Raw genomic sequence first — 20,104 nt, forward strand, 5'->3', positions numbered from 1 at the left:
CCGTTCAAACCATCTTCACCTCAACAACGCGGCGTCATCAAAGAAGAAAAACTTTGCCGGTCTCTCATTTCTGTCGCAACCTCGTGACAACGGCATTGTACGCCGGCTTTGGCGCGTATTTGACGTCGAACAGGAGCGGTTTTGTTGCGCTGGTCCACGAATCCTGTGGTGCAGCAGGGGTCAGCGCTGTGCTTCGTTCCATTTCCATGTCGAACTAAGCAAAGTCACGCGTATATACAAATCAAGGACAGAGTTCGAGCAAGGATCAGAGATTCCATACCTTATCGCTGACGCCCCAGACCGTGATGCCTCGGCATTTGGGCACGCTGAGACACGCGCCGACGACCGTCGCGTAGTCGCTCGGCGGGGCGCCGGTGATGTCGAGCTCGGTGATGGCGATCTCGGAGACGCGCGACGCCGCGAGCTGCTGCAGCGCGCCTTGGATTGTGCTCGCCTTGTTCGCGGCCAGATGTGTCTGGGAGCCTTTTATACCGCGTTAGCCATCCGCTGGTCTGATTTGAGCCTACGAAGTCCCGAGTCGGACAACACTCACCTATGCCGTCGATGGGGATGCCCTGGCCGATCCACTGGTTCACCTTGGCGACCACCGCGGCGACCTTTGCCCAGCCCGCCCCGTCAAGGTTGTAGTCGTTGATGTAGAGCTTCGCGGCGGGGTCCGCGGCCCGCGCCGCGCGGAAGGCGATGCCGATGTACGCTTCGCCCAGCACCTGCGAGAAGATGGTGCTCCGGAGGGTGCCGTCGTCGTTGAAGGCCTCGTTGACGACGTCCTTTGTTTCACGGGGTCAGCAGAGGGATCTCATGGTCTTTGGCCGTCAGGGGAGGAAAAGACCAACCCAGGACCGGACCTTGCCCTTGTACCGCCCCACCACAGTCTTGATGTGCGTCTCGACGACGGCCGTGAGCGTCGCCTTGTCCTTGATGGCGGCGACCCACGCCGGCAGGGCATTGTGCCACAGAAGCGTGTGGGCGCGGATTGTCTTGCCGCCGTTCTGCTGGGTCCAGTTGACGAGGTAGTCGGCGTTGCCAAAGGTGAAGCTATTGCGCGCGGGCTCGGTGGCGTCCCACTTCATCGAGTACTCGGGCGTCACCTGGCCAAAGTTGCTCTTGATGATGGCCGCCGTCTTGCCCTTCTGGAGGATGCCGTTGTCGGTCGACACGCCAAAGTAGAGCTTGCCGCGGGCCTTGATGAGCTGGTCGACGCTGGTTGGCGACTGGCGTTCGACGACGGCGGCGGAGGGGCTGTCGGTGGGCAGGGCGAGGACGGCCAGCGGCGCGAGGATGACGGGGAGGGAGAGCTTCATGGCGGAGGATGGAGGTGTCAAGGTGAGTGGGAATTGGTGGTCGTGAGGGGGCACTGGGACGCGTGGTTGCGTGAGTCCGCGGCGGGAGCTGGCGGTTATCTAGGGTTGCCTTTCCATTGTGACGAGAGCGGGCGGTCTGAAGGAAGCTATTCCAGCGTCGCGCCCCTCCTCTTGGCAAACATTGGCAAATTGGTTACGGATACAATGCCGTGCGCCAGAGTGCCGGAACAAAGGGGCGAAAGGCGCCATTATTGGTGCCGGCGACAGCGGCGCAGTGGTTTAGGTATGTTGACCTGAATCAGATCTGCGGTATGGGGCGGCACTCATGGCCCTGGAATGCAGCAATCTTGGAGTGCGAGTATCCGGCCCGCCGATCATTCGTTCCAGTCGCATCGATTCACGAGGGCTAGCATTTTTTCGGCGTAGGTGTCTCAGCAAATGTCTGTTTTCAAAAAGAAAAGCAAGAGTTGCGGCGAGGAACGACAGCCAAAAGGGCCGCGCGGCCGGGAGATGGGATTCCGTTCGACCGGTCCTCGCTCATGGCCGCAGCATTCCTGGATCAAACGTGACGATGCGACGGTGGCCAGCCGCATCGGCGTCGTTGCGGTCGCTGCACGGAACACCGGCACCGTCAGCACGGAGTGGCGGCCCGATCGGAAGACCCCACCCGCCGGCCCGAGAGACTCCACAGGAACCCCCCGGCCGGAGCTTCTCGGAGTTAAGAGGGAGCCACGGAATTAGGACAGGAAGGGAGTAAACTCCATCGCATTTCTTACTATTCATGAAGCAGTTTGCTTGTGAGAGTCTATTTGGAAGTGAGCGAAAGAAGTATAAATATGTCCAAGCGAGACATGCAGTTGTCCTGATTGTTGTTCTAGATCACCAGTCACCTACACAGCGCAGAGATCACAATGGCTTCCTCAAACAACGGCACGGCCCTCCTCGTAATGGACCTCATTGACAACATCGTCACGAGGCTGCCAGAGAACAAAGACTTCCTGCCCCGCGTAGCCCGCGCCATTGCCGCAGCGCGCGAGAAGAACATCCTCATCATCCACGTCACCATCGACTTCCGCCGCAACTATCCCGAAGTCCCCCATACGAGCCAGTTCTGGTCGCGCATCGTGTCGACCGACGCCTTCGTCAACGCCGAGGGCCAGCCGAACAAGGGCCTCGAGTTCGTCCCCGAGGCCGCGCCGTTGCCCGAGGAGATTGTCGTCTCGCGGAAGCGCATCTCTGCGTTTTGCAGCAGCGACCTGGAGGTCATTTTGCGGTCGATGGGGGTCCGGAACCTGGTTCTAGCGGGCGTCGCGACGAGCGGCGTGGTTTTGTCGACTGTAAGAGAGGCGATGGACAAGGATTATGGGATCACGGTGTTGGAGGATCTGTGCATGGACCGTGACGAGGAGGTCCACCGGGTCTTGACGACCAAGGTCTTCCCGATCAGCGGTGCTGTTGTCAAGTGGGAGGAATGGATTGCACAGCTGTAGCCCGCATAAATTTTGGTATCGATAGATGATGAATTGAATGACGACATGTTCTCTGCTACACGCAGATGCCTCTTCACACTCAGTGTGCATATACTACGAGGGATAGTCATTATGCATTAGCAGACGGCCTCGCATCGCTCGACTTCGGAAGTTTCAGCATGTCGATGCGCCATCAGCAAGTTCATGAAGCGCCCGTAATGGTAAGCGCTAACGACCACTGGAGGCAACCATACGAAGGATGGTACATTCGCAAAACATGGTACACTTGTAATAAGGACAAGCTTGGAGACCGATACCAGTAAGTCGACCGACCATTTGGTATGTCTGACGTTCGTTCCTAGTGTTACGTTATTCTAACTTGTGAGAGTCTTTTACTTCCATGGTGTCCCACGTTGTAAGTAATAAATCATCAGCAAATTGCGACGATGACAATGTTTTCCAAAACCCAAAGCCTACCTGAACTGCTAAACTAGTACGATTTGTTGAACATTTTGTTTACCGCCCCAGAGACTCTGCAATCGATCCAAATGCTCTTCTGGTGATTTATTTTGTTGATCCCTCTTTTCAAACCAACGATCGTCCGTCGGCCAGATATCATTGATCCCAAACCACCCAACGCGAGGATATTCGTTCTCGTTTTCTTCCAGCACAACAATGCCTTCTACCCCTTCACAACCAAGGTTAACAACAAACAGCAACGCAAGTTTGAATCCAGAAGCTGGGAGTAGCCTCTGGTCTTTTAGACACTCAAAGACCACTGCTGTTTGCTGGCCTTCAAAGCTGAACTCTATGTTTCCCCATTTGTTTGCGGACGGTGTCGGGATGGGCCTGAGCAAGCCCCAGACTTGAAGCTTGGCCGATTTGACCTCGCTTAAGGGCTCATCTGGAGACCCAAGGTCAATATCCTCGTCCAGGATCTCAAAAAGCTGATTTTGACGCCATCTCTTGCGCCTGTGTTCTCACCAAACCGCCTGGCCCTCAAATGATACCCAACTCCAGGAAGGCCCGGATTTTGAACGAGAGACGGAGCTCGAAGTCCCACTAGAGAACCACATTAGTCCCAACGGCAAGTCAGACTTCCACAAACCGCATATGTATCGATCACCTGAGATAGAAGCAAGCTCTCTGGCTATAGCTGATATAGCCGGCAGACGGTCGGTGCGATATGCCAGGTCTCGGTCAGAGTAAATCTCTACAAGGTTGTACCAATATGACGTAATTGAGGCAGTCCAAGAAGATTGCTTGCCAAGCCGTAAGATAGACATGATGGTTTCAAAAAGGTCTTCGTCAGAGTAGTTTGTATAGGTGTTTCATTTGCCACCTGACCAGCCATCACACTCTTGAGTCACCGACTCGGAGCAATAGCATATCCAAGTCGTCTGGTTGGCACGGTATTGAAGTCGACGGCCGGAAAAGAGCATCCCTTGAAGCGTCCAAGCCCTCTTGTACCAAGGCTCGATTTTATCCAGTTTTTCAGGCCGGAGGACGATGGGCTCTCTTTCTTCGACTTTCACAATGAGATCGATGAGATCAAACTGAAAGAGCGTGGTGCCACGAACTCTGTGCAATTCATCTATGGATTAATTGACCCCATTATGCCACTCAAGGGCACTGAAGTCCTGGATCATCTTATCGTCACAACATTGGTATCAAAATCAAGAAAACCCTAGCCACTCCGTAAAACCCGTTCCTTGCCTTGTTCCCATCAACTACATCTCTCCGTCCTTCTTGTTTCTACGAAAAAGCTTTCCGAACAATTTCTTCTTGCTGCCCTCATTATACTTCTCGGACCTCTCGGACTTCTCGGACGTCCCAGACTTGTTGGATCTGTCGGACTTGTCACGGTTCTCGGGCTTCCCGTTCTTCTCTTTATTCTCATTGGCTGACACGGGAGCAACGGCGACGTCCTCACTAAGGAAGGTTTTCAGGCCAATAGCCTCATCGCTGCCGCTGCCGTCACTAGACTCCGCCTCTACTCGCTCTTTGAGCTCAGCCATAGAGACCACCTTGCCTGGAGTACGCGATCGGGACGGTGCTTCGGCAGTTGCAGGACTCTGGAAGTTTGCGGCCGACTCCGGGCGACGGACCTTCTGAGTCTGGTTTATGAGAGTAGCTGCAAGCGTGATTAGTTGGCTTTTAGATCGTTTTTGGAAGACGCTCTGGACTAATACTCACGCGGACGTAGAGAGATCGCTGTCATAGAGGCCGTGGGACGAACAATGCGCTTCGGGATCGAGAAGTCGGAAACGGTAACGTCTCCGTTCGTCCAGATGACTCTTGGCGGCGGATACGGGTCGTAGAAGTTGGGTCCGGCCGTATGGACGGGGGGAGGAGGGGGAGGAGATTGAGGGGGTGCCGGCGCTTGAGTGAGAGCTGGGCAGGGGCCATTGTCGGCACTAACGGACGTGCGAGAAGGAGTATTCGACCGCGTTGACTTCTTCTGGGGAACAGGAGGCAGCGGCTTTGTGGGCGCCGGGTGAACTGGGGGCGACCATGGAACCGGCGCGGGCAGCGAGCGCTTTTGCCGGGGCGGGCGGCGTGTTGGAGTATCAACGTACTCCATCTCCTTGGCGGATTCCGACGCCGCGACGAGAGCGGCGGTGCGAGGCGACAGTACCTCTTCCATCTCACGATGGAATTCGGCGTTGACATCCTTGATGAGACTTGAAGCCGAACGGACGACGGCATCGATACCAGCGCCTGAGGTGGTGCGATCGCCGGGGGGTGTTGTGCCTGCCGGACTCGGAGACTTCATCGCGCTGATTTTTAGAGGCTTTGGGTAGATTTGAGATGCCTGGATAAAGGGAAGATCATTGACGACTCTGCGTCTACGGACCTGGAGCAGCGGAAGATCTGTGTTGCGCGCCTCGATTGCTTTGGTGACCGTGTCTTTCTGAGAACATTCCGGTAGCTTGGGCAAAGGCTTTTGGCTAAAGTGATTAATCGAGTTGACGACAGGCGAGGTAGTCGACGGACGAATTCTTGAAGACGATGATGGGTTCTCGGCAACCGAGGTCAGGGAAGGTACTCGAGAGATGTTGTTGCTTTGATAAAGAGGACTGGAAGGAGCCTTGGGCAATGACCCCTCGATGCGAGAGCTACGGACATGTTTGCTGACAGTAGGGCGACCCGATGATGAGTTAGTTGCGGCGGCCGGAGTTTGGGAGCGACGAGAAGTGGATGTTGAAACAGAGGTGAGTGATTGTGAGCCGGCACTTGCGTCAGAAGCAATAGAATGACGGTCGCGTGGGTCTGCGATAGAGCCAGTGACCGAAATCGACACGGTGCTGGTGATGCTGGAGGGCGCTTGTGAACGATGGTCAGTGTTATACTGTTGGAGTTGCTCACTTGAAGCATGGGGATGAGCAGACTGGGTTGTGGGGATGTATGAAAGCGATTTAATAGCGGGTGATTGTTGCAAGGTTCTTGCCCGTGAGTGAGTGACATTAGAAGAAGGGCTCCCCTGCTGAGATAGGGCCGAGTCCTCTTGTCCATTTTCACAAGCGGTGCGCGCCTGCGACATGAGGTCAAAGGGCGTATAGAGACGCTCAGCCACAGGATGGTGGACAACGGTGACAACGCTGTCTTGTGAATAAACTGAAGAGGTATCTGTGAGGTCAGCTCCGGCATCAGAGATGCTTTCCAAGATTGTCTCATCGATAGGCCTTTGTGTCTGAGCGTCGTCCAATGTCTGCTGAGTGCCCAACATCCGCGTGACCTGAGGAGGCGCGAAGAATTTGGTCTGTGCTGATGCCGGAGAGCTGCTGATGGGAGACACAGGAGCAGGAGACAATCCGTCATAATGCTCGCTGCCAGGAGAAACATTGTTCTCGGCTCTCTCAACTGTGAGAATTGATGAGTTGGGCCCAATGACGGTACGGTAGGAGAGCGCAGAGTCAGGACGGGACATATGGGTCGCTGCCGCGGATTGTCTGTGCCTGTCATTAGCGATTCCTTCAAAATGTGTGGAAAGTTTTCGAAGTGCTTTCTCCGTGGTCGCATCAGTAGACGTTGTGGTACTAGTTCGCTGCAATGCGGCGGCCGATGATGGTTGCGTGACTGTAGCATCGGTGAAGGTAACGGCCGAATAGTTGGTATCTCGAGGGCATTGTTCAATTACACGAGGGTTAGCAAGGCTAGCAGTGAAGATTTCTGTAAGAGGTGCTGCATTAGCAGCTCCTTCAGAAGCAATGAGACGATGCTGTCTTGGGTCTGAGTTTCCGTGAAAAGAAAATGGCGGACCAGACTGGAAAGCAAGGGATGTTGTGAGCTCACTTTTGCTGTGTGTATGAACGGTGACAAGGCAGTCAGTGTCCTGACTGGTGATAGAAGCCGATGGGTCATTGAGCAGCGAGCCGGTTGCCACAGTTTGGCTGAGAGTGAAGCTGTCTATTGACGTACCGTGCCCATGGGTTGAAAATGTCGGAGAATATGAGTCGCCAAGGAAACGAGCCGGCAAAAGGGGAGACGAAGGGGTAAGGTTCAAAGGAAGAGGTGTGAACGAACGTATCTTTGCATCTTTGTTGTTGAGGGCTGAGCCGAGTTTCAGAAATTCAGATCTCTTCCAGTCTTTGCCATCGTCTGGCAAGAAGTTTCTCAGAATACCTCTTGGAACGCGTGGAAGCAGGAGGAATTCTTTGTGGTCCTCTGTCCAGGCCCAGTTCAAAGTTGGCCTGCAAACGGTGCAGTTCGCTCCCTCCATGTCAGCCTTTGCTTTGGCGATGAGATATTGGCGAGCATACTCCATGGGGGACAATCGCGGAGGAGCAAGTCGGAATTTTGGGGGCGCCTCGTTCTTACCGACGTAGACGGTGGGATGCTGGGGCTGGAGGAGATAAAAGGGTATGTTTGATGACGCCGAAGAGGAGATCAAGTTCGAATGACTGCGCAAGGACGCTGCGTAGGTTGAGATCCGCTCGATGTCAGCTGTTCCACTGCGTTGAACCACGACCTGGCTGAAATCTGAACCGACACGTCTCATTTCCTCGGGGGCAACAGGGTCGGATATCTGAGACTTGTCGATACCAACACTTCGCTTGGTTCGCAGCTTAGTCGCGCTAGGGACGGATCGAAGGGGCGCCTTTGGACGAAGGGACCCGCTGGATCTCGTTGGACGGAGAAAAGATCGGGTAGCAGATTCTGTCGGAGTCGCGGGTGGCAAACCGAATTGGTCAAGCAATTCCTTGAGCGTCGGGAGCTCTGGCATGTCCTTCTCGAGTTCGGAGGTAGCTACAAAGTTGGCAAAGGACTTGACCTTGTGAAGAATGTTGGAGGGGGTACGCGGTCGCTCAGATGGCGCAGGGGGCTTCGTGGGCGTCTTTGCCTCCTTGGCAGGCACCAAAGTCTTGTGCATATTCCTCTTTTCTGGTTCTTCCGGGTCACTATCCCACGTGTAGGTTGGAGCTCCGTTTTCGATTTTTGCTGGCAAAATGAGGCCATAGAGAGCAAGCTGGTGTTTCTCCCAACCTTTCTCCAGTTCGATATGATGCGCCAGGGGATGTTCGTGGAATTTCGTCTTGGACAGGTCATTGGGAGAGCCCAAAACAGGAGGTTCATCAAAGTCGCAAGCCAATATGCGACCATCGGACTTTGCACCTGAGATCTCGCGACCAGGGCAACCCGCGAGGAGAGGTGTCGGAAGAGGCGGGGGAGACAAGTTTTCAACAACCGCCGTTAGGGGAGGAGTCTCAGAGGTCGATTGAGGGACGTCAACGGGGGCGGGTCGAGGGTGACATCGTTTCAGGAGGCTTGAGAAGTGCGCAGATTTGCCTGAATCACTCGAAGTTCTGCTTAAAGTCCGGAGCCGGGAATGAATATTAGAGGATACTTGATGGATCGGGTTCGCGGTGTGCGGAGGCGAATTGTGCGAGTGCGGCTGCCGCGGCGAACGCTGAGCGCCATCTCTGTCTTTTGACTTTGACGTGGGAGCCATTATTGCATTGTAGTAAGTTTAGCAATGCTGGTGATATAAAGGTAAGAGGATGATGTCGAGGGTGACGCTGAATGGAATGATGCGAGAAATTGAGGTGAAGCAACGATCCATACTGAGATGGAATCAAGCGATTTCCCAACAAGGGCAGATGAAGATGCGAAAGGAATGCCGCCAGGTGAGAGCACTGGTGAAGTCAGTGTAGAGTAGAAAAATTCATGATTTGTCCACAATACCTCAAAAACTCCAAGAAAGCGGGCTCGTGAATTACTTGGTTGGGTGTATTGGGAGTACAGGCGAGTAAGTGAAAGTAAGTTGGAAGCAGGGTGGAGGAACCAAGATCTTTGGCGTCAAAGGCCACTTTGGGAAAGAAAGAGATTCAGAATTTCCAACAGAGAATCAGGAGAGCAGACGTAGATGAGAAACAGACAGATGCCTGAGTGGGAAGGCGCGTCAATTTGCAAAGTTGGGAAGGAGCGTCGATGAGGTCGGTGCACGGACTTTGATTCTTGGTCCTGCTCAGTGAGAGTGTAGAATGGTATTGAGATGACCTTAGAGACCTTCGTCTGTGTAAAAGTCTGAATATGGGGGACATTATCCAGAGACTGCGTGGTTAAATTCCATGTATAGTAGCCATATTTTTCGGTTGTGTCAATCCATTCAAGAGTCAGGATCATGTTGATATCTGGGATTCCTAGCCTTTGACTGCCAGCCTAGTTATTAAGTCTTGTTCATTTGTCATGGTAATAGAGCATGTGCCTGCTTGAAAGCAATATATTTTTTGTGCGACCAACATGAATTTACTTGGATTTTCTCAATGAGATGATCAACAAAACATTGAATATGAGCGTTTCTCTGCTGTGGGTCACATGGGATGAATAGCTTCTATTAACAAGAGGAACATACTCTCCTCTACATAGTGTTAAAGTTGATACTGAAGAGCAATAGCGCTCTATCCTCCAAAATATAAATTTATGTACTACACAAGTCTTACTACTTTCTCTTCCTTTGATATTTATAAGTAATTACTCCAGTAGACCTTGATCAGTGCTCAATAGCTATAGATAACTGTCTCAGAGGCAACTACCCTCCCTTATTTTATGTGACTTATACTATAATTTATTTTTGCTTGGTGAAGTCTGAAATATTCCCGTAAGTTGTGCGCATATCGTGCTCTTGGAAGAGGCATAGTCTCATTTTGTTCTAAAGCGTTGTAACAATTAGCTCGGCGGAGTATACAGTTGACTGGCCTCCTTATTGTACCGCCGATAACCTATCTCACACAATGTGACTGCTTTCGCTGTTATAAACGTTTCCGTTTCGCTAGGAACGAGATGTAAATCAAGTATAAAAACGGACGAGACTCAGTATATGAGATCAATATATATGCAGTCAATGACTTCAATAGATAACATCCTAACGCATAGCTCTTAAAATATTCTTACTCCTTCCAGTCTCATGCAACAAGAGCAGCCTCTCAAGTACTAATACAAAGACTGGAAAAACCATACTGTAATTAAATCCCTCACCTCGGTGCTGGGTTGAAATTCATGTTTCTTCTCCCATCATCCGAGCAGCAAGCGGAAAGGTAGCTAATAGACGCGTCACTATACACGGTGCAACACTGTAATATTTAGTCATTCAATCGGCAAGGAAAAAACCTTTAATGGTACTAGGGTGCCATACAAAGGTTCCTGGGCCATTAGTGTAGGTTGTGCCATGAGGAGGTTGGCAGCAACTTCGTGTGTAGCCATCGTGGACCGCGCCGCCAGTAGTTTCTTGACAGACGCCTGCGTAGAATGTCCCACTGCAATCACTGATGCTTGCTACCGTGCTCGCAATATTAGCCCTGTAAGAGGTCAGATATAAGTAGCCCCTGACCAGCTGATAGTGTTGACCTACGCGAAGACAACGACTGAGATAGTCTTGGCGAGCATTTTCGGGCAATTATTAGGTTCGATGTGTTCTTCCTGTGGCTGGTATTTTGAGGATCTTCAATACAAGAATTCTGATTGCAAGATGAAAGAGTGCTTGGGTTCAAGTCTATTGAACCAGGAGGCAGGCCTACTTATACCTCTTGCAGTAAATGACTAGCGCTCAAAATACAGCTTCATTGACACTTAGCTTTATGCACAACGTTTAATGTTGATTACATGACAGCGAAAGCTCTTGGTATCTTTGAGTGAGTCTTAGTTCTAATGGAACTGAAATGTTGGCTTTTCGGAAAAGAGTACATGCCGTGGTCCATGGCGAACCGGCGAATAGATGGATACGGAAGAAAGTTTGAACTTTGCCAAAATTGGGACCAGGGGTGCTTCTCTAACCGCGACATCCAACAAGGGTTGCTAAAATTTTTTTGATTGTCTATTGGCTTGCCGTGCCGATAGCCGTTAGTCACCGAGAGAAGTCGTCTTTATGTCGAAACTATCTGTCGCGTCTACCCTCTTGTTGGTCTTGCGCCAGACTTCGTTGCCGATTTGAAGTTCACTCTGAGAGAAGTTCGGGCAGATTTACGGGTCTGTGAGCTACAGCGTCGGTGTTGCTCTTTATTATGTAGCTCTTGACGGGTTTTGAACCCTAAACTTAGTATGCTGTTCACCACGGCACCTAGAATACGTCTCCTCAATATGCCACGTTCCCCAGCAAGGTCAAGATTGCTATCACGCGTGGCTCGGCACCGGGAGAATGATTCGACCCGAGGAATAGTTTGTGGCCGATATCACGAGTGACTGGAAAATATTTCCATTGAATATCCTTAGAACGGGGAATACGGTCCTAGTACGAAGAACCGCCTCAAACTCAAATTGTGTAGGGAAGCACGACTCATTGTCTTGAGTGGGGCGTCGACGAAACTCATCCTACAGACATAGAGTCAGTTGAGCCAAATATTGTCTTCTACCTATTGGAAATATGATCTCGTGATATGTACATAGATCTTTTAAACGAAGCCATCTTCCTGGCAATTTGGAGACCCATTATAAGTAAACTCGGGGTTTAGTGCAATTAGGGTGATCAGGTTGAAGGGACGGTCAAGATGGGGACGTGCGACTTCATCACCACCGGGAAGAGGAGCGTCGCACAAGGATGACGGTGGTATGTGTGGACCTAAAGCGGCTAACCGGCTCCAGCCATATGGCTCATTAAAACGGATCCCCTTACTGGCCTTGTGCCTGTAAATACATTTCAGAGGTACGCATTCGGACACAACATGAAAGTTTCCTTCAACTTGACAATAAGCTTGGGTTCTCGGGATAGACTGTGAATTAGATAGGTTACGGGCTAGTGACTGAGATATGCTGTCCATGCACCCTTACATGGCACTCCGTACTTTGTCGTTAACGATTTCCCATATTGTATTTTCGGGTGCCGCGGGTTCTGACCGAGTCTGTGACGGCATTAACAATGCGGACTAAGTACACATGAAACTCATTAGTGCTCCCGCTTTTTTGAGTCAAGTAGTGAGCAAAGAAAGAAAGCCCGCGGAAGGCGAAACCTCAGGTGAAATAGGGAGTAAGAGTGTACTTTCGTCGGACAGCGCATATCAAACCCCAGCAAGCGAAGACCAGGCAGATTGCAAGGCATCGTCACGAAGTGACGCTGCCAGACAGTGAAACAGAACAGTAAAGATAAGGATCAAGCAGCAAGAAGGCTAATCTTCTAGTAGTTGTTCATGGTTAAATTTCTTGTCAAGAGCCAGGCGTAAGGTCGAACAAGCCCCAAGCAGCACGTCGATTTCTCGGACCACTGCAGCACTGTTGAGCCACAGGGTCCTAACGCATGATCTAGCCCGGTCTAGTATCGCCTTTTTATGCGGTTTTACTATGCCCAATTCATTGGATTAAAGAGTGATACTATACCCACCAGTCTAGACCGTGGAGTCATTGTAGGAATCATAATATCGGCGACAACTGACAGAAGGCTTGAGGGATAAAGAGCATTTCTTCCATCTAACTTGCTCTGATTCTGTCAAAACAAATCTCCAGCTGAGCATCAAAGTATAGTTAACTTGTGTCCCAAAAGCTGTCATAAATGATAATATAAATTGGACAACTCGGAGGTCTGTCCGCTCTCTCATGGAGGGGGTGGGTTAGATTAAATAGAGTACGTACTCTGGTGGAGCGGGGCGAACGGAGTGGACCCGCATTGGTTCGTATGGGTTCTATCGAGCTATTTTGTGCGTCATGCCAGGGCAAAAGAAAATATCGAGACTTGGGACAACATCGGTCTTCAATCAAGTCCGCGAGAGCGAGTTCAAGACCCGTAATTGCCATCGAAATGAACCCCGAAAATACCGACCCTTCGACTCCCCAACGCCCTTTGCCATCCCCCCTCGATGAAACTGTCGTCACGCCGTCGCGTCTCGGCCTGCTGCAGACTCCGCCTCGGCGTCCTGGCCGGGGTCTCAAGCGCCCCATTGAAGCCGGACCCGATGCTCCCGAGTGTCGCGAGGCTAGCCCTCTTCGACTTCTCCAAACGCCCCCGCAGCGTCCGCCACGTCGTGCCCGGTTCTCCACTGGGCTCGTCAATTCAGCAGCTTCTGGCCCGGCAGATACGATACCTCATGCTGACCGGCCCGCCTCGGATCGTGAAGAGACACCACATTTCGCTCCCGATACGGAGCAGGAAGAAGTGCATCGGGCAAAGCATCGCGACGAAAACACAGTAGAGCACGAGGTAAAGCACGAGGAACAGCGTTTAGAAGGCAAGCAAGAAGTCCATTTCAAAGAGCCGCAAAAGGAAGAGCAGCATGAACACCCGGAAGAGTATGACCAGTGCCATCTGGAACAGCATCAACCGGGACCGTACCAGCTTGAAATCGAATCTGAGCCACTTGAGCTATTGTCTCAGTTTGGAACGAGCCAAATGGAAGCTTCCCAGCCACATTCTTTAATGTGGCAGGATTTTGGAGCAGAAGAATAGTTAACTTATTCTACTTCGTTGATTCAAGGAAAAGAATTGGATCTCAGTGCGCACTGCACCAAGTAGCCTTGTGCTCAGATTTTACGCCGCTCATTCGCAATCATCAAATCGCCCCGTGTCTCTCACGAGTGGTGCATTTTGTGAGGGATACTTCCCATGTCTCGATGTCGCGCTTCGATTCTTAGTTCGTCAGAATCTCCGCTCTGCATTATTGATTAGCAACGTGAAGGGCGGATCAAGTGACATCGATTTGGAAAAACAAAGTACCGTAATCTGATTTCCGAAGAATATTGGATCTTCCACCCTCAGCTGGAAGGTTAGCTTTGATACTTCACGTAGGTCTTTGTAACTGACACCTTGATGAGTTCCTGTATTGGGTGGCAATAAGAATGCATCGAAGGGGTTGGATCATTCCTACCAAAGGAGAGTTGGAAGGGTTAAGTGAAGTTAACGAGCGTTCCGAGGTTCAATCCATGCTGGAGGGGAAACCAGAGTGTAGGCAAGAGTAAGGGATAAGCAGGAACACGTCATAATCGCTTTCGTTCGCAACAATGAGATTATTGCTTCATCTTCTATTATCTAACAGGTAAACACAGAATTGTGTGTACATATAGTAATGGATGTTGAAGTGGAAGAAAACAACGGCCTCATAAGACACGTAGATGTAGCCCAGTAGTGTGCTCTTTAGTATTTCTCAAGCTGAATTTTATACTCAGTAAGATAGGAAGAGTGTGCTTCGTACTCATCAAAAACAGGGGGAGGCGACTCGAGGAGGGAATTACGCCAGGATGGTTCCCTGAGAAAGTTTTACTTGCAGGTTTAAGATAATAACCTTCATGTCCTAACAGAAAGCATGCAAGACTATTGGCTACCGAACATCTACACCATATACCCTTCGGAAGGTTAGCGGTAAGGTCTTGAAGCCCTTGCAGTTCTATGACATGAAATAAGAATACATGTAGTTGTAAAAATTACCAAGTCGTAGCAAAGGTGAAGTTATGCTTCGGCCTTCTTCGTTGCTTTGGTCCGGAGTTTCATCATGAGATAGACCATCCCGTAGCACCCAAACACAAAGGTTATGACAATGCCTGCGTTCCTCCACCCATAAGACTCCTCGTTTAAGTTGAGAGTGCGAAGGAAATCCCCGCCATGGGTGTATTGGCACACACGGCAATCGGCCAAGTCTTCCGGGTTCAGGAGATTGGTGCCACGTCCCATACCTAGTTGATAATCGAAAAGATAGGCACCGCAGGTCTGGTTGGGGGCTGGGTTAAACACTGCGAGCTCTCCTTCGCCGCAGTCCACGGCCTTATTCCACGTTGTGAAGATGAGCAGAGAGCTCATAAGGTAGTTGAAAGGATCGATGTAGTATATCCTGTAGGACAATGTTGTCAGGGACAGTCAAGCTTATATTTGGACCATGGGTCCATGTTGATAAATGCTTACCAGTATTTCCAGAAATTCTGGATTTGACTGTACGGGACCATGACGCCGCAGAACGATACCAGGGTTGTAATGACCAATGGGTTGACAAGAGATGCAAACACGGCGTTAGGAGTATAGGCGGCGATCATCTGCCCAATGCCGGTGTACAGACATTCGTACATTAACTGAAGCAGTGTCAGTCTCATAACTTGAAAGAGTACCAGTCCCAATGGCATGATTTTGTAAGTAACGGAAAGTCTTACTACGACGAAGAACACACTACCAGCGTGCTCGGCTGAAGATGGAAACCCGCACGTAAAGTACCAGCAAACGTAATACAACAGCGCACAGACGATCAAGTAAGGAAACTCTGAGACAATGAGACCCGTAACAAAGGGTGCCCAGTGATACATCTTGCTCTTCTTCTCGCGGGCTTCGTAGATATCTCGACGGTCGATGAAAAGCGGCTGGAGCTGCGAAATGACACCCGGCGCCACAAAGATGAGGTTGAAAACACTGAACAGATTCGATTGCAAGTCCGTCAACCGGTTCTCTATCATCCAGAACGAGAACCCGTTCAATAGAGCGAGGGATATGTGCAAGGCGAACTTGTTGTTGAGGTATTCCGTATTACGAAATAAGGAGACATTCATGCGGTGCGTGACGAGCCTGATTTGCGTCCACATTGACGCCGCAAATTCCAGTCCGTCGTCAAGAACCTCTGATTGTCGACTGGCGCCTTGTTCGATGATATCATCGAGATCCTGGATGAGTCGTGCATGTTCAGGAGATTCCAGCCAAATTTTGTTCCAATCTTGCGCAGATTGGTTTCCGGCTCCCGAGACCACGTCAATAATATGCTCAGCCGGGTTCGCCTCAGGCGGACAAGGCTCTCCGTAACGAGCAAAGTACTCATTAACCGTTTTCGCATTCTCGCCAATATCTCCGAAGTAGGTGGTATTCCCACCCTTTGAAAGCAGTAATAGACTGTCGAATTGGGAGAACAGCTGCGCTGAAGGTTGGTGTATGGTAACAAGGATCGCTTGTCCAACCGAAGCCAGCTTGCGGAGGAAGCGTATGGTATTGTAAGCAGCCTGCCCATCAAGCCCCGAGGTAGGCTCGTCAAGGAAAATCAGAATGCTCGGCTTGGCCACCAGCTCGACGCCGATTGTGAGCCGCTTCCGCTGCTCTATAGATAGGCCAGCACCAGGCCGGCCCACGAGGGTGTGCTCCAGGTCGTTTAGTTCCAGAAGGTCTATTATTGTATCCACATATCGTAGCTTTTCAGAAACTGGCGTGTTTCGAGACTGGCGTAATAGGGCAGAGAATTCAAGGGCTTCCCGGACAGTAGCCAATGGTTCGTGCACATCCAGCTGCTCAACGTAACCTGCTGAGCGTTGAAATGAAATGGGAAGTGGATGGCCATCAACCAATATGGATCCGTGGATCGTGCCTTCAGTTTTCCTCTGAGCAAGGACGTCGAGGAGAGTCGTTTTGCCGGCGCCAGAAGAGCCCATGAGTGCGCCAAGCATGCCAGGTTTTACGTATCCCTGTACGTTATTTAGAAGAACACGGTCGCCATCCGGGGTCTTGACGGTATAGGTCAAGTTTGTCCATGTGAATATGCTCTTGTTCCGGATGAGTTCGAGGCTGGACTCGTCATCCGAATTAGTGGGTACAGACTTATCCAGAGGTTTTTCAACTTCTCTAGACTCCTCGTCTAGATGTCCCAAAATGTGACGGGACTTTTTCTGATCCTCTCGGGGGATCAACAGACTACGACCACCTTCTCCAAGAAGCTTCCACCTCGACGTGAAGAAGATGGTAAGTGCGACGTAAACAACCCACCACGCGCAAATGATGCCGACATTGCGCCAGACGTGGCTGTGGCTGAAGGACATGGCAGCGAGATACTCGTCGCCCGTGACGCTAGTAGCCCCGACCCTCGCGCCAGCAACGCCGGCACATGACTGTCCTCCCTCACCAGCGATGTAACCGGGGCCGTTCGGGACGAGATTGGGCCCCACACATGCGAGATCCTGACCGTGGAACTCGTTGCCGAGAAGGGCCTCGAAGCCATAGGCCATGGGGTTGATCCAGAAAATCCAGCCGAGCCATGGATGCATTTCCGATTTGAAGATCATATATCCCATGTATACGAAGAAGGAGACGATTGTCAGGCCTGAAACCTTGGTTGCGGCGTCGAATGTCGGGAAGGCAGCGCCGATGAGGCGGAAAACCGCCGTCATTGCCATTGCGGTGACGAAATTGGTAACCAAGTAAGTGAAGAAGGCCGCGGCAGACAGCTTGAGACCGACCATAAAGTATAGGACAAGACCAAAGTGTGTTACCTGGAAAAGGAGAACCGGGGCATCCGCAAGGATTTGTGCCACACAGATTGCGGCAGGCCTATAAAGGGCAAACGATCTGTGTTTTGCCAAGATAGGCCTGCCGGTGAATGAATCCGTGACTTCGGAAAGAGCTAGAAGGGCGTTGTAAAGAATCGAAAAGAATAAAGCGCCCCCTTTGAGAAAAAGGCCAAGCGAATTGTCCGGAGCAGCGTAAAAGAGGGAGCCGCCGATCAGAGACTGAATGACGGTAGCACCCTGCTTCATAATAAGAGTGCTTTTGTCACCCCGCAGGATCTGATACTGCCTGGTGACAGCGGCCTTGACTTGGGTGAAAAAACTTGAAGTGACAGGCGAGCTGTTGGATACCCGCTTGTGCTTTTCGCGGGCGACCATCCCCTTGAACAGCGCTGTGTTATCTGCTGCATCTGTACTTGTGGGGTAAAGTTGCGATTCATCCATCATCTTGGCCTTGATGGCTGAGCGGTCGTACGCGACACGGATTTCATCGGCGGTACGTGGAAATGTCCTTTCGAAACCTGGGGCAATGACGCGCTCGGTAGGAACGGTCACACCAGTCAGGAAGTCTGAGCGATTTGAGCCGGAGTCCCTCAGGAAACCCAGGCTTTCCATGAAAGGAACCGCTTCTTTCTGTAGGCCGTAGAATATCTGCTTGCCTTCGTCGAGAACAAGCACTTTATCGAATTGTTCGTAGATTCCGTTGCCCGCCTGGTAAAGCGTGATGATCGTTGTAAGCCCTAGGAGATCAGTCATGTCTCTCATTGCCTTGATCCATTCGAGAGCTGTGCTGGCATCAAGACCTCTTGTGGAGTTGTCCCAGCAGAAGACGCTTGCGCGAGTAGTGAGGCACTCAAGGATAGATACGCGTTTTCTTTCGCCTCCAGAAACACCTCTGGTGTAGGCGTCTCCCACTTTCGTCGAGGCCGTATGGGATATGCCAACAAGCCGCAGCAAAAAGATCTTTCTGTGTTGGACGTATTCTTCAGGTGTCTTAATACCAGGCGGGAGATGTCGGGGAACCTTCATGCGGGTGGCAAAGTTAATAGTATCCTCGACAGACAACGCCGGGTAAAAAATTTCATCCTCGGTATTCATTATGATTTGGCCTTGGTACTGCTTAGCCTCCTTGGCGGTTATGTTTCCGAAGAACACTTCCCCCTTGACTTCTTCGTAGCCAGTTCGATTGTTGGAAAGCACATTTAACAAGCTCGTACAGCCAGCACCGGGTCGCCCGAGAACGAGCAGCATTTCGCCTGGCTTGACGCAGCCAGAAGAGTTGTCGATTATTGTCTTCGTCGGACGAGACTTGGTGCTCTTTTGGAAAGGGTTGAGCTGGGAGAGAACGTTCTCGTTGAACATCGCGTCACTGTGGATTCCTGTGATGGTGAGGTTTTGCCAGGTGACGCCTAGCTTTCTGGGCTGCTCCCCACTTTGTTCACTCGTGTCGTTCGTTGATTCCATTTCTTGAGAGACTAGCGAGTTGTGTTGAAAATTCCGAAGAGGCGACTTTGTGCCGTCAACCTCGTTCGTTGTGTTGTCTACCATGTCATCCCCTGGAACAGCTTCAGCGTTCTTGGCTGGCGAAGTGAGTGACATCTCGGTATTGGGAGGTCTTTATGTGAGACAAAGAATAGAGAGGAAGAGGCGACAACTTGAGTGGATAGTCTGATAACCTAGAAGTCCTCTGAACACAGGATTCCGAGATATGTATAGTAGTCTTACGCTGAAGGCAATGGATGGAGAACACATCTTTGAACTACAGAGTATCGAAATCTACGCATCATGTATGTGCTTTGTAAGGTGATAACTGCCGCGCTGGTGATGGGAAACCCTCCGAAGTGGGGCACAAACTACGGAGGCTTTTTAGATAAGAATAAAACAAGACTATACCGGAAATTTGAAGCCTTTCGACCTTAGGCAACGAGTCTTCGCAGCATCCACAAAGTGAAAATCCCATATGTGCTGACTACTAGAGAAAAGGCATGACCCGGCTTCAGCACAGCTTATGTGGACATGCATGTCAAGCAAGGGGCTTCACGCATCTATAAAGGGTTACTCACCAACCTTCGCCTGTCTAAGCACTCTTCGGGAGTCTTACAAACGATCATTCTGTCAGCGAAGGTAAATTTTGGTTCAGCGGAGAATGGCGGGGACGGGGGTGTGTGCTTGTTGCCATGGACATTCGAATTAGCGCTGCCCCACGTAGAGTGTCAGGTACATCCATAATCCTAGAAAACGTTGGCCTCAAATACATGATCCTTGATTGGAAACATTACTAAAGGAGTTTCTATCGTGCACCTAAAGCTCGTGAGCTGACCGCTGTGTTAGATTGCTAGATTAAAACCCTTAGCTCTAAGCCGCCTCAACCTCGAAGCCTGTCGCATCATCACGAGCCATCAGCTTGACACGTCAACCACCAATGCCTAAGCCACAATGTATGAGAGGATGGAGAGTAAAATAAAGAAACAAAGTGCTACGGATGACTATGTCCAGCCGCCGGAACTCAAAATGCGACCGTAAAATGATCTGCAAGCGTCAGTGATTGAATCAAGGGCCCCAAGGTTTGTAATGTGATCGGGCATTGACTACCAAGAAGTTATTTGATTAGTGATAGTCGCCAATTGACCAAGGTCTCATTTCAAAAACCCT

The 20,104-nt window shown here is 50.9% G+C and overlaps 5 protein-coding genes across 5 annotated transcripts; 2 read left to right on the top strand and 3 right to left on the bottom strand.

Annotated features, from left to right (window-relative positions):
- Positions 1 to 64: 64 nt before the first annotated feature.
- Positions 65 to 1,322, bottom strand: ColSpa_08926 (endo-1,4-beta-xylanase; the record flags this gene model as incomplete). Its single annotated transcript, XM_049275138.1, has 4 exons — positions 65 to 163; positions 281 to 483; positions 554 to 788; positions 855 to 1,322. The coding sequence occupies 4 exons, from the start codon at positions 1,320 to 1,322 to the stop codon at positions 65 to 67; spliced, it is 1,005 nt and encodes a 334-aa protein (XP_049131095.1).
- Positions 1,323 to 2,233: 911 nt separating this feature from the next.
- ColSpa_08927 (putative isochorismatase family protein) lies at positions 2,234 to 2,812 on the top strand (the record flags this gene model as incomplete). The annotated part of the gene is made up of 1 exon (XM_049275139.1): positions 2,234 to 2,812. One exon carries the CDS (start codon positions 2,234 to 2,236, stop codon positions 2,810 to 2,812), a length of 579 nt encoding a protein of 192 aa, XP_049131096.1.
- A 1,709-nt stretch (positions 2,813 to 4,521) lies between these two features.
- ColSpa_08928 (uncharacterized protein) lies at positions 4,522 to 5,567 on the bottom strand (the record flags this gene model as incomplete). Its single annotated transcript, XM_049275140.1, has 2 exons — positions 4,522 to 4,925; positions 4,988 to 5,567. The coding sequence occupies 2 exons, from the start codon at positions 5,565 to 5,567 to the stop codon at positions 4,522 to 4,524; spliced, it is 984 nt and encodes a 327-aa protein (XP_049131097.1).
- Positions 5,568 to 13,016: 7,449 nt separating this feature from the next.
- ColSpa_08929 (uncharacterized protein) lies at positions 13,017 to 13,661 on the top strand (the record flags this gene model as incomplete). The annotated part of the gene is made up of 1 exon (XM_049275141.1): positions 13,017 to 13,661. The coding sequence occupies one exon, from the start codon at positions 13,017 to 13,019 to the stop codon at positions 13,659 to 13,661; it is 645 nt and encodes a 214-aa protein (XP_049131098.1).
- Positions 13,662 to 14,657: 996 nt separating this feature from the next.
- On the bottom strand, positions 14,658 to 19,051 carry ColSpa_08930 (ABC transporter G family member 14; the record flags this gene model as incomplete). Its single annotated transcript, XM_049275142.1, has 3 exons — positions 14,658 to 15,036; positions 15,108 to 15,271; positions 15,350 to 19,051. 3 exons carry the CDS (start codon positions 19,049 to 19,051, stop codon positions 14,658 to 14,660), a joined length of 4,245 nt encoding a protein of 1,414 aa, XP_049131099.1.
- Between the last annotated feature and the right edge of the window lie 1,053 nt (positions 19,052 to 20,104).

The sequence above is a fragment of the Colletotrichum spaethianum genome (genome assembly GCF_022836535.1).
Source record: "Colletotrichum spaethianum MAFF 239500 DNA, contig25, whole genome shotgun sequence".
Taxonomy (NCBI): Eukaryota; Fungi; Ascomycota; class Sordariomycetes; order Glomerellales; family Glomerellaceae; genus Colletotrichum; species Colletotrichum spaethianum.